The sequence below is a fragment of the Hemitrygon akajei genome, chromosome 1, assembly GCF_048418815.1.
Source record: "Hemitrygon akajei chromosome 1, sHemAka1.3, whole genome shotgun sequence".
Classification (NCBI taxonomy): domain Eukaryota; kingdom Metazoa; phylum Chordata; class Chondrichthyes; order Myliobatiformes; family Dasyatidae; genus Hemitrygon; species Hemitrygon akajei.
In genome coordinates this window covers 202,355,976-202,370,180 of record NC_133124.1, presented here as the reverse complement: position 1 = coordinate 202,370,180, position 14,205 = coordinate 202,355,976, and the positions used below count along the sequence as shown (strand labels likewise).

The following is a 14,205-nucleotide window of genomic DNA, read 5'->3' as shown; positions in this document are numbered from 1 at the left end:
TTATCCCACAGTCATCCTCACATCAGGAAGTCTTAACAGATTATAGGAGATAAATGAGACCACTAGATTTGAAATTTTGTTTCTTAAACGTGGCTTTCAATTCTGATTGCTTGCATTAATTTCATTGTGTTATTCCTTACTCCCTGGAATTCAGATGAATGGGAAATTTTCATTTGTGGGGTATAAGATTCTCCTCCAAGACAGCCACAAATTTGTCATAGGATTTGGAGGCTTGCATGCCTCAATGACCCGGAGAGCTATGTTGGCTGGAGTCAGGGCTTTATGCTTTGGCTCTTGGTAGGGTCACCCATGCCAAACAGGTCAAGGGGTAGAGGCCAGACTAAGAGTGATCCAACAATCCTCCAGGTTTGGGGGCTCAGCTCAGGGCTAATAACCTTGACTGGCAAAACAAAATTGTTGCAGAAACAGCAAGGAAGAATCCTTCTATATATGTGTTCTAAGATATGGACAGACCGATGGAGGATTCATTACTACTCTGAACACCAGCAGCATAATGGGCATTAAGTAAGTATAAGATTCAGATTGGATTTGACAGTTTGAACTTTACAAATAAGAAATCTTCTTTATTATTTTATAATTCAATTGACATTTTTTCAGGCTAGATGATTTAGAACTAGGTGATAAATTCTCGAGTGTTAGGAACTGAGATGAGATTTTCCTTTCCCTAGACACTCTTATCTAAATGCTATGTGATTTATTCCTGCCCAAATACTTTGTTACCTGGTAGAATCACTTTATCCAATTTATTCCTTTGCTCTTCTGGCATGATATGATACTAACACTATCCCATGGAAGAGTAGCTTGTGTCCCTTAATTTAAAGAATTTTGAAAATTGGGCCATCATTTTAATGAAATAAGCCTCTTTTTTAACATTATTCCTGCTATCATTCTGGGGATTTTTTATTATAGGCATCCGTTAGGCTGGAGAGACCATGGATTTGCACCTTGGAAAGTTTCCAGGGGGCTGGCCTGGGCAGGGTTGTATGGGAGACCAGCAGTTGCCCAAGCTGCAAGCATCCCCTCTCCACACCACCGATGTTGTCCAAGGGAAGGGAACTAGGACCCAAGCAGCTTGGCACCGGTGTCGTCGCAGAGCAATGTGTTGTTAAGTGCTTTGCTCAAGGAGACAACATGCTGCCTTAGCTGAGGCTCGAACTAGTGACCTTCAGATCACTAGACCAACAGCTTAACCACTTGGCCATGTGCCAATACTGGGGATTACTATACAAAGGACTCTATATCATCTCCTTCCCTTTAAAGCAATTTTAATTTAAGTGAGTCCGTCTACCTCATTCCCACATTCTGAAAACACCTTTTAATGTTGATTGATCCCATTTTCTATTTCCTCTTTAAATTTTTCTAGTACATTAAATGTTGTGAATAGATTTTACTGCTTTTACTGAATGTGACTGGGTGTCTTGAATCTGAACTCTGAGCACAAAATCTTCATTTTTCTTTTAGCTTTAAGTTTATGATATTTGCCAGAATCAGTGAAAATAGTTCTTTTAATCCTTTTGCCCTTGTCATGCTACGAAAATTTTTGCAAGATGTTAAGAGGAGGTGTATTTTTATCCAGCCTTGCTCTGCTAGTTGGAAAGTCTTGCTTGGAATAGAATCTAAAAGATAGAGTCAAACTTTCTGGAATGAAACACAGAAGATTTTCAGGGATACTGGCAAGAAACATAATAAATAGTGTTGAGTTATGAGTCAACCTTGATCTTGTTAAATGAAGGGGTGGATTGAGAGTCAATCTTTCTCCTTGTTTCTTTTTCCTTTTTTCCTTTTGTGTTCTAACAGTTGTACTAAAAATCCGATGGAAATTTTAAAATAATGTTTAATACTCAGAGTATATGTAAATATTTCCTCAACTAGATAAGATGAATATTTTGGGTGCATTTGAGGGGAAATTAAATTAACACATGAAGGAGGTAAATATAGTGGAAACGTATGGGAAGGCTTGATATCATTATATAAGTCAGGATGGCCCAGATAGGCCAAATGACATGTTTCTCTGTTAGCTTGTTTGCATTTTTTAAAATTTAGAGGTAAAGAGAATATTTGTTAGCTTCCCATGTGACTAATTGAGTGGAACTGAGTAATTATATATCATCATTTAATCTTAGCATTGGGGACACAGCTCAGCACATCTCAGAAACCAGCCTCCCCTCCATGGACTCTATCTATACTTCGTGTTGCCTAATAAAGTGGTCAGCATAACCAAAGACCTCACACACCCTGTGCACTCTTTCTTGTCCTCCTATCCATCAGGCAGAAAATACAAAAACCTGGAAGTCCATACCACCAGGCTCAATGACAGCTAAACCTATTGTTATCAGACTATTAAATTGTTCCCTAGTATAAGATGGACTCCTGACCTCATAATCTACCTCATTATGATTTTGCACCTTAATATTTACGGGCACTGCACCTTCTGTGTAGCTGTTAAACTTTATTCTACATGCTGTTATAGTTTTATCTTGTTCTACCTCACTACACTGTGTAATGATCTGATCTGTATGAACAGAATGCAAGACAAGCTTTTCTATGTGCCTCAGTACATGTGGCAATGATAAATAAATTCCAGTTCTTAGCATAGTATCCTACACAAAATGTACAGGCATAATTGACTTTTAGATAATGAATCTGTCCTCTTCAAGGCTAATAGAGAACAGCAAGGTAGAGTATAAATTACAGGTAGACGAATAACACACCAACTTGTTTTCACTGTCCATCCTTTGACTGCATGCAAGAAAGTCTTCATATTGGGACCAAGGAATGACTGGTTCTGGGAGTTCTCTTAAGTAAAGCTTGAACAAAGAGGCGACAGTGTGCACATCTGTATCCCTGGAAGAAAAGGCATGTGTCAATATACGATAATTTAATGAAGCAGGTGGAAGGAATTCTAAAGAAATTCTCACAGATAATTTGGATAGATTAGGGAGTAATGGCTATTGCACAGCTCATTGTATTTTTTGTGCCTGGAGGCAGTAAGCATTTTGCAGAATTCAGGTTAAAGTCAGTCACCAGGCAAAATTCTGAATTAAGTGGTGACTCGCCTCCTAGGCTTCATTTCAATTAGAAGTCTGAATGACATACAAAACAACAGCAGCAGCAATTCTGGAGATTCCCTCACGCAAAATTAATTTAGGGCAGGATAGCCTGTTGGGTATTTGTTGGATGAAATTTGTCCATTTGTTTCAAATTGCCAAGTAACTTGATAGAGTTGCTGATTCTTGGAATTTATCTAGTTCCTCCTTAAATCTAACTATATCATTTACTTCAACCACTTCCCATGATTGTGACTTGCACTCTTAGTAAAGAAGTTCTTTATTGCATTTCTTATTTAATATCTTGGTGAATGTTTTGTACTCGCACTAACCAACTTCTGCTACCTTAGGGAACATATTAAATACATTGCAAAATGCTGTGAGAACTCAGCAGGCCAGGCAGCATCTATGGAAAAGAGTAAACAGTCAACATTTCATGCTGAGACCCTTCGACAGGACTGGAAAGGAAGGGGAGAAGACAGAATAAGAAATCTGAAGGCCCGACTGTTCCTTCTTTTCCATAGATACTGCCTGGCCTGCTGAGTTCCTCCAGCATTTTATGTGTTGCTTAGGCTTTCCAGCATCTGCAGATTTGCTCTTGTTTATATTAAATACATTTATTGTCACTTTCAGCCTTCTGTTCCGAAACATCCTGTTCACTCCTCCATGACAGCCTCAGGATAGCTGGGTGCCCATTTAAAAGGAGATGTGGAGAAATTCCTTTAGCCAGAGGGCGGTGCATTGGTGGAATTTCTTAACACGGGCAACTGTGGAGGCCAGGTCGTTTGGTGTATTTAAGGCCGATCTTGATAGGTTCTTGATTGGACATGGCATCAAAGGTTACGGGGAGAAGGCTGGGGAGTGGGACTGAGGAAAGGAAAAAATGATCAGCCATTATTGAATGACAGAGCAGGCTTGATGCGATTCTCCTGTCCATTTGTCCCTCCCCGCTAATCTGCTTTCTAACACTAATCCCTGCAAGCAGTTTAAATACTACATCTGCCTATACACTTCCTACCTCACCTCCATTCAAAGCCCCAAACAGTGCTTCCAGGTGAAGCAACACAATCTGCTGGGGTTATCTATTGTGTTTGGTGTTCCTGATGCAGCCCCCTCTACATACACGAGACCCAGCATTAATTGGGAGACCACTTTATTGAGTACATCTGCTCCATCTGCCACAAGCGGGACTTCCCGGTGACAAATATGTCAATTCAGATTCCCATTCCCATTCTGACATGTCATTCCATGGCCCCTCTTGTGCCAAGATGAGGCCAACATCAGGGCTTCCTTCTGGGTAGCCTACAACCTGATGGCATGAATATCAATTTCTCCTTCTGGTAAATAGATTTCCTCCATCCCACTGTCTCCACTGCTTCTATTTCCCACCCTGACCTTTTACCTCTTCTCACCTGCCTATTACTTCCCGCAGGTCCTGTCCTTCTTCCCTTTCTCCGATGTCCACTCTCCGCACCTATCAGATTCCTACTTCTCCAGCCATTGACCTTTTCCACCCACCTGGCTTCACCTAACACCTTCTACCTCCTTTCCCTCCCCCCCAAACCTTTTTTCTTTTGGTAACTTCCCCCTTCCTTCTCAGTCCTGAAGAAGGGTATCAGCCCAAAACATTGACTGTTTATTCACTTCAGTAGATGCTGCCTGACCGAATGAGTTCTTCTCACAGTCTTTTTTCCCTTGCATAATCTTTGCTGTGTATTGATAGTCCACCTTCCTAAATGTGATGGCATTATAGCAATTTTCCTCACAATAGGTGTTTCATTTGCATACTTGTTCAATGTTGGCCTCTCTCCAGAATCAAAAGCATCCCTCAGTTCTTTGACCAGGTTGTCTTGCCCAGGTAAGCGAAAGATTCCTTCCTCTTTTAGTCCCTGCTCCCGCATGAAGGCAACACACTTCTCCACGATAATGGGCACCAAGTGTTGTCCAAACTTTTGCTCATATGCCAGTGTGTCTGTCAGACGCTGGCCGAAGACAGCTGAGGGAAGGAAAAGAATTAAATTAGATAACTACCAACACTCTTGGAGATCAAATATCTCAGAATTGGATTTTACCACCTTCGCCAAGAAAGGAGTAAATCTAAATATCTCCTACAGGGATGATGAGATTACTGGCACTACTTGTCTAAACCAGCAAGGATAACTTCACTCACCTCAAATCTGAACTGATTGCTCAACCTACAGGCTCACTTTCAAGAGCTCTATAATTCACATTCTCAGTATTTTTGCACAGATTGTCTTCTCAAGTCAAGTCACTTTATTGTCATTTCGACCATAACTGCTGGTACAGTACATAGTAAAAATGAGACAATGTTTTTTCAGGACCATGGTGTTACATGACACAGTACAAAAACTAGACTGAACTACATAAAAAACAACACAGAAAAAATACTACACTAGACTACAGACCTACCCAGGACTACATAAAGTGCAGGCATTATAATAAATAATAAACAAGACAATAGGGCAGTAAGGTGTCAGTCCAGGCTCTGGTTATTGAGGAGTCTGATAGCTTGGGGGGAAGAAACTGTTACATAGTCTGGTCGTGAGAGCCCAAATGCTTCGGTGCCTTTTCCCAGACGGCAGGAGGGAGAAGAGATTGTATGAGGGGTGTGTGGGATCCTTCATAATGCTGTTTGCTTTGCGGATGCAGCGTGTAATGTAAATGTCCGTGATGGCAGGAAGAGAGACCCCGATGATCATCTCAGCTGACCTCACTATCCACTGCAGGGTCTTGCGATCCGAGATGGTGCAATTTCCGAATCAGGCAGTGATGCAGCTGCTCAGGATATTCTCAATACAACCCCTGTAGAATGTGATGAGGATGGGGGATGGGAGATGGACTCTCCTCAGCCTTCGCAGAAAGTAGAGATGCTGCTGGGCTTTCTTTGCTATGGAGCTGGTGTTGAGGGACCAGATGAGATTCTCCACCAGCTGAACACCAAGAAATTTGGTATTCTTAACGATCTCTACCGAGGAGCCGTCAATGTTCAGTGGGGAGTGGTCACTGCGTGCCCTCCTGAAGTCAACAACCATCTCTTTTGTTTTGTTCACATTCAGAGACAGGTTGTTGGCTCTGCACCAGTCCGTTAGCCACTGCACTTCCTCTCTGTAAGCTGACTCGTCGTTCTTGCTGATGAGACCCACCACGGTCGTGTCATCGGCGAACTTGATGACATGATTCGAGCTGTGTGTTGCAGCACAGTCGTGGGTCAGCAGAGTGAACAGCAGTGGACTGAGCACACAGCCCTGGGGAGTCCCCGTGCTCAGTGTGATGGTGTTGGAGATGCTGCTTCCGATTTGGACTGACTGAGGTCTCCCAATCAGGAAGTCTAGGATCCATTTGCAGAGGGAGGTGTTCAGGCCCAGTAGGCTCAGCTTTCCAATCAGTTTCTGAGGGAAGATTGTGTTTCTTGCACATTAGTGTTTATCAGTCTGCTTTTTGTAGTTTTTCATAAATTCTACTGCATTTCTTTATCTTCCTGAAAATGGCTGCAAGAAAATCTCAAGGTAGTATATGCTGACATGTACACACTTTGATAATAAATGCACTTTGAATTTTGACTGGTGATAAGAGGCATTCCAAAGGAAATTCCGGGCTTTGCTGCAAACATGATCATTAAGCTATTAATGTTGTATAAATGATGACTTCAATTCAAATTGAGGTAATAGTTTAACTACATTAAATTTCATGTAAATTTTAGTCCTATTTACACCCTTTAAGCTGCAATCATGCCAGTGATAGGCTAAAGTACAAAGGTGCAGCAAAATCTCAGTGTCAAGCACTTGAATGGCTGTGGAACATAGATGAAGATATTTAACAATGTTTATTGGTTATTTTATTTATTTAGTGGTACAGTGCAGAGCAGGCCCTTCTGGCCCTTTGTGTAAATTGTCCCAGCAACTGCCAAAAAAACCAATTAACCCCAGCCTATTCCTGGGGCAATTTATAATAGCCACTTAACCTACACGGGTACATCTTTCGACTGTGGGAGGAAACTGGAGCGCCCAGGGAAAACCCACGCATTCCATGGGGAGGACACACAGAGACTCCTTGCAGAACGGCGCTGGAATTGAACTCCGAACTCTGGAACATCCCAAGTTGTAGTAACGCAAGTTCCATTACAAAGAATGCACGGCAGCGCCTCTTGTTGTGTATTTAATATTTCAATAATATTTGAGTAATCTTGTATATATACTGTATTGGTTGATTAAGCATACTTGTTCATTTAAATAATTATGAGTTATATGTAATACTACATTAATTACATACATCATCACGCTACCATGTGATAAATGCATGCCTCACTGAAAGTAAACTCAAAGTTTTCTTTATTTAAATTAGTTGAATGTCTTGAGGTTACAAAAGATAACACTTCTACTTCCTTAGAAGTTTGCAAAGATTTGACATGACATCTAAAACCTTGACAAACATCTACAGATGCACGGTGAAGAGTATTTAACTGGTTGCTGCATCACAGATTGGTATAGAACACAAATGCCATGGAAATGAATGGAGAGTCTACAAAATGTAGTATCAAGCTAAAATGAGAATTGTACCTATCGAGCTCTGCTGCTCGAGATTGATGTTCTGTAAGGTACCTTGGAAGGAAACTTTTTTATATTATTTCTATTTTTGCACTATTTTTAATCTATTCATATAACAAACATGTTCATAAATAAATAGTAAAAATGACAGACATATAGCTACCGTAATTAATTTATTTCTTTTTCTTTTTCTTTCTATATTATCATCTATTGCATTGAGCTGCTGCTGCTAAGTTAACAAATTTCACAACACATGCCAGTAATAATAAACCTGATTCTGATTCTGAAGCAGTAAATATGGCCCAGCCCATCAAAGGCAAAGCCCTCCAACATCACTGAGCTCACGAACAGTTATTACCCCTCAATAATCAGGCTCCTGAACCAGAGTGGATGTTGAGTTCAATACACCATTAAGAAAGGAGCTGCAGAATCACAAATGGTTGGTTAAATATAGCACGTAATTTTCGCAGGCCATCTGCACCGCTTTCAACAAACTCAACTACTATTTATATTTATGTGGCATCTTCTGATGTAATAAAATAATTCAAATACGTTGTTGGAAGAGTGTATAGACGTGAGTCAGAAAAGAGGACTTTGAGACAGATGATCAAAAGTCTATTCAGAGCTAGGTTTACTCTTAGAGCAAGGGAGACGAAGAGGAAGAAACATTTGGAGAAGGAATTCCAGGATTTAGGAACTCACCTGATGATATGATCACCAGTGATAGAAAGATGAAAAATGAGGATACTCATGAATCAGAGGGAAATGGAAATCATAACAAAAGAAAGCAGAAGTTCTATTTATTCAATGTCTTTACTGTCAGAGCAAAAGTGAAGTCAACAGGTGCTGAATAAGATCTGGAGAGTACAGAGGCAGATGGGTAACAGAGATAATTTGGAGCGAGCTATTAAATAAGCTATGGAGATTGAGTGAGGAGGAATTCCAGAAAGCAGGCTCAGGTGGATGAAGGATTATACATCAATAAAGTGGGTGGTGGATGTTAGGACGGACAATTGGTATTTTAATTTAATGCAGCAAATCATAAGGACAGAAGCAATAGGAACAGGAGTAGGCTATCTGTCCCATCGAGTATGTCCGCCATTCAATAAGATCATGATTGATCTAGCCATGCATTCAGCTTCTCCTACCTGTCTTTTTCCCATAAATGTTAATACCCCTCCTATGCAAAAACATATCTAACTGTATCTTAAATATATTGAATGAGATGGCCTGTTTCTCTAGGCAGATAATTCTGCCACTCTATGGGAAAAGCAGTTTTTTTCTCATCTCCATCCCAAATCTGATCCACTGAACCTTGAATCTGTGTCCCCTGGTTCTAGTCTCACTGACAAGTGGAAACAACTTTCCTGCCTCTTGTCTTATCTACCCCTTTCATAAGTTTATATGTTTCTGTAAGATCCTCTCTCATTCTGATTTCCAGTGAGCACAGTCCCAGATAACTCAATGTCTCATTATAGGTTAAGCCACTCTTTTCCAGAGTCTACCTCCTGAATCTCCTCTACACTCCAAAGCCAATATGCCTTTCCTCAACAACACACAAAAATGCTGGAGGAACTCAGCAAGTCAGGCAGATTCTATGGAGGGGAACGAACAGTCATGTATTGGGCTGTGACCATTCATTAGGACTGGAAAAGAGGTGGCAGATGCCAGAATAAGGAGGTGGGGGGGGGCAAAAGGGTACAAGCTAGTAGGTGGTAAGTCAGACCAGGTCAGGAGGAAGGTGGGGTGAGGAAATGAAGTCAGAAGCTGCCAAGGGAGAAGTGGAAAATTAAAGGGCTGAAGAAGAAGGAATCTTATAGGAGAGGACAGTGAACCACGGAAGGGGAGGAAGGAGGGGAGCCTGACGGAGGTGATGGGAGGCTGAGGAGAACAGAAGGAGTAAGAATTAAACAGACTGGAACAAGAGAAAATAAGTGAGGGAGGGGGAGAAATCATCTTAAGTTAGAAAAATCAATGTTCATGCCATTAGGTTGGAGGCCACCCAGACAGAATATGAGGTGTTCCTCCTCCAATATGAGCTTGACCTCATCATGGCAGAAGAGGAAGCCGCAGGCAGACATGTCAAAATAGGAATGAGAAGTTGAACCGAAATGGCATCCTGCCTTTTGCAGCAGACAGAGCAAGTGTGCGCGGCAATGTGGTTCCCCAAACTGTGTCAGGTCTCACTGACGCAGGAGATGCCACACTAGAGCGACAGATACAGTAGATGACCCCAACAGGCTTGCAAATGAAGTGTTGCCTCATTTCTAAGGACAGTTTAGGTCCCTGAATGGTGCTGGGGAGGAGGTGTAGGAACAGGTGTAGTACCCATCACACTTGAAAGGATAAATACCAGGAGAGAGATCAGTGGGGAGGGAGGAAAGGACAAGGGAGTCCCACAGAGTGTGATCCCTACTGAAAGAAGAAAGAGGATGGCAGGGAAGTGGTGGAGGGTCAGACAGAACAAAGGTAATATGTCTGATAGGTAAGACCAAATGAGTAGGTAGAGCTATTGCAATCAGATTATACCTCTTTATCAATTGTGTGTTGTTAATAGTAGGACAGTGGCAATATGCCTAATAAACAACTATAATAATGAAAAGAGGAAAACTAAGCCAAAGGATTCCAGTAGACTGAATGCAGATATTCTGAAAAGCAAACACCTAATCTGCATTTGGTTTCTCCAATATCGAGAAGACCACATTGTGAAAATGAAAATGCAACATGTACAGTAAATTGGAAGAAACAGAATGAATTACTGTTCCACCTCGAAAGACATTGATGGGAAAAGAAGTGTTCTAAGGACAGTGGTGCCATTTACTTCCTCGTTAGCTTATTCGGTTCCGTCTTATCAGCGCGTTTCCCTTTGCTCTACCTATTCCTCCATGACCTCCTTTGCTACTGAAGCCTAACTTTTTTCTCTCTCTCTTTGCTTTTGACAAGGAGTTCTGGACCTGATACATTAACTCTGTTTCACTTTCCACAGATGTTGCTGGATCTGTGAAACGTATTCAGCATGTTTTGTTTCTATTTCAGATTTCTAGCTTTAGCAGTTTTTATAGATGTTCAACTTAAGTTCAGATACTTGAGTAAGTAAGGAATAAAATGATAGTATTGAGCAAAGAAACTACCGATGAAGCTATTGTAGAAACACTTTAGGGAAGGAAATTTCTTGACTTCCTCAGTTTGGCTAATATGTGTCTCCAGAAGCCGCATATGACTAACTGTTTACTGCTTTCTAAAATAGCCTATTGTTGAAAGGGGATGAAGCTAGTTTTGCCAGCGTTGTCTACAAAATCTGAGGAAGTAAGACACAGTCTGGTCAAAGATTTACTTTATGGTCTACTTGACAAAATTCTGATACTCAATTTCATGGCTGCTGACGAGATCCAGTTCAGTGGTCTATGGTTGTAAAAGGAAACTTAGATAAGGCATGGTCTCAAGAAAATGATCTTTGCTAGCAAGTTTTGAGTTGTTGGAACCAGCAGAGCATAATTAATGGCTGATTGTGCAATTATAAAGGACGGAAACTGAGCTGTAAGTGAAGTTCATGCTTAGTCTCCCCTGCCTTGCTCAGTTTTAATCATTAGAGTTTCTCAAGTACAATGCTTTGTTTCTGTAATTCATAGCTATAGTTTTTTCAACAGGGTGCAGCTCTCTCCTAACATAAGGATGGATTATTAATAACACTTGTTAGCAAAACACATAAAGCAAAGAATCAAAGAAGGAAAGAATTGTGAAGGTATCATTGGTAGGCTATGAACAAAGTGCTGTGGAATAGGATCAAAGCAGATACAAATTAATAGTCGGCATAGACACAGTTGGCTAAGCGGTCTGTTTATATACACTATGACTCTGACTGAAGTAAGCACCAAGGTTCAGGGATCAAAACAAATATGCAAATATTAAGTGGAAACTTAATTAGGTATCCCCATACCCAATAAAGTGGCCACTGAGTGATTTTTCTGTATGTTCATGGTCTTCTGCTGCTGTAGCCCATTCACTTCAAGGTTCGACATGTTGTACATTCGGAGATGCTCTCCTGCATACCGTTGTTGCAATCCATGGTTATTTGAGTTATTGTCCCCTTCCTGTCAGCTTGAATCAGTCTACCATTAACAAGGTGCTTTTGCCCAGAGAACTGCCCTTCACTGAATTTTTTTGCACCATTCTCTGTAAACTCAAGCGACCATAGTGTGTTATAATCCCAGGGGTTTAGCAGTTTATGAGATACTCAAACCACCCCATCTCCCGCCAACAGTCATTCTATGGTCAAAGTCACTTAGATTGCAATTCCTCCTCATTCTGATGTTTGGTCTGAGGAACAACTGAACATCTTGACCATGACTGCATGTTTTTATGTATTGAGTTGCTGCCACATGATTGGTTGATCATATATTTGCATGAACAAGCAGGTTTACCTTTTAAAGTGGCCACTGAGTATGTTAGACAACACACAAGGTCTGCAAGAAATAAGTCTCTCTTGCCATGAGCTGTTGTATGACTTCAATATCTAACAGTCACATACAAAGTAGTGCAGAATTGTGCCAGCTGAATCAGAATCAGGTTTATTATCACCAGATGTGACGTGAAATTTGTTAATTTAGCAGCAGCAGTTCAGTGCAAGAAAAAAATAATAAATCAAATAAAAATAATAATACTAAATAAACAAGTAAATCAATTACTTATATTGAATAGATTTTAAAAAATGCAAAAACAGAAATACTGTATATTTTTAAAAAAGTGATGTAGTGTCCAAAGTTTCAGTGTCCATTTAGGAATCGATGGGCAGAGGGGAAGAAGCTGGTCCTGAATCGCTGATTGATATGCGACATCTGCATGTCTTCCATCAAAGGGAATGAGAGGTACAGAGAGAAAGTGGAGACAAGGGTTTTATGTGTAAGTTAAGTATTTTGCAGAAGCTTTACTGATTCCTTCTGCAGTCACAACTCTACACCATGCCAGATTTCCAGTTCAGTTCCTGGAATTGAAGAGATAGCAGCTTCTGTAAACTGTTGTCTGTGATCCCTTATAAATAATACACTAATGGAGATATTTTCTGATAAACTGGATTACTTGGAACTGAGGTTTAAGTTAGAAAGCTCTCAAAATTTGTGTGACCAAGGCCTGAAAATTCAATTAAATGTTTTGCATAGATGATGCAGCATGATGCCAATCAACCTACAAATTTCAGTGGTATCTGAAGCCACCCTAGCCCCACAGAATAGCAATTGCAACTTTTAGCCTTGGACCAATGCCAATTAGTCAAAGAATGTGGCCTTGCTGGATTTCTGGGTGAAGGTCTGGGCTTTGGAGAGTCACTGCATACAAGGGTCACCTCATAGGACCATTGGAGGCTTGAGAACAGGAGTTAAAACATTGTGCCTGGGGATGATAGATAACAGGGCTTCCAAACTACGTCTTCAGTTCAGAGTCAGAATCAGAATCAGGTTTAATATCACTGGCATATATCATGAAATTTAGTGCCTTTGCCAGCAACGCAATACAAAATAATAGAAAGAACTGTGATGGCAGAGGGGAAAAAGCTATTCCTGAATCATCAAGTGTGTGCCTTCAGGCTTCTATATCCCCTTCAGACAGACAGACATACTTTATTGATCCCGAGGGAAATTGGGTTTCGTTACAGTCGCACCAACCAAGAATAGTGTAGAAATATAGCAATATAAAACCATAAATAATTAAATAATAATAAGTAAATTATGCCAAGTGGAAATAAGTCCAGGACCAGCCTATTGGCTCAGGGTGTCTGACACTCCAAGGGGGGAGTTGTAAAGTTTGATGGCCACAGACAGGAATGACTTCCTAAGATGCTCAGTGTTGCATCTCGGTGGAATGAGTCTCTGGCTGAATGTACTCCTGTGCCTAACCAGTACATTATGGAGTGGATGGGAGACATTGTCCAAGATGGCATGCAACTTGGACAGCATCCTGATGGTAGAAATAGAACAAGGCCTGGGTGAAGGGGGTCCTTAACAGTGGATGCCACCTTCTTGAAGCATCACTCCTTGGAAATGTCTTGGATACTATGGAGGCTGGTGCCCATGATGGAGCTAAGTTTATAACTCACTGCAGCTTATTTCAATCCTGTGCAGTAGCTGCCCCATACCAGATACTGATGCAGCCAGTTAGAATGCTCCCAGTATCTCTGGTGACATACCAAACCTCCTCAAACTCCTAATGATATATCGGCATTTGATAATGACATTGTTGGGTACAGCTAAGACCATCTGAGCCACAGAGGGTCGCAGCCTGAAACCTGTGGACTTAAGAGTGACATCAGAGAGTTTCGGGAGTGGAAGTTGGTTTCTCATTTAGAGAACAGGGTGGAGGATGGAGAATGAAAGGTGAGTAAGAGAACAAGGATTTCAGAATTTTGGGTAATACTACTCTAATATGACTATCCCAGGAACTGGTGCTGTTCTCTCCAAGTATAACACTCTAAGACCTCACAAAGCTCATGAGGAACTCTGCATGCACAAGGGTGGCTCACTCTGTGAAGTTTCCAGAGTGTCGCAAAAGTGATTTGTGTTTCCCATTAAGTCCATGTTCGG

At 41.0% G+C, this 14,205-nt stretch overlaps 1 protein-coding gene across 2 annotated transcripts in view; it reads right to left on the bottom strand.

Moving 5' to 3' along the window:
• The window catches only part of LOC140734659 (rho GTPase-activating protein 25-like), a 101,358-nt gene that overhangs the window by 30,152 nt on the left and 57,001 nt on the right, over nucleotides 1-14,205 (bottom strand). For both annotated transcript variants that reach the window (XM_073058918.1, XM_073058925.1), the window contains exons 5-6: nucleotides 4,857-5,064; nucleotides 2,733-2,865 (exon numbers count right to left, since the gene is read on the bottom strand). In XM_073058918.1, the coding sequence (XP_072915019.1) occupies nucleotides 2,733-2,865; nucleotides 4,857-5,064 (341 nt within the window). The remainder of the gene's footprint in view (nucleotides 1-2,732; nucleotides 2,866-4,856; nucleotides 5,065-14,205) is intronic.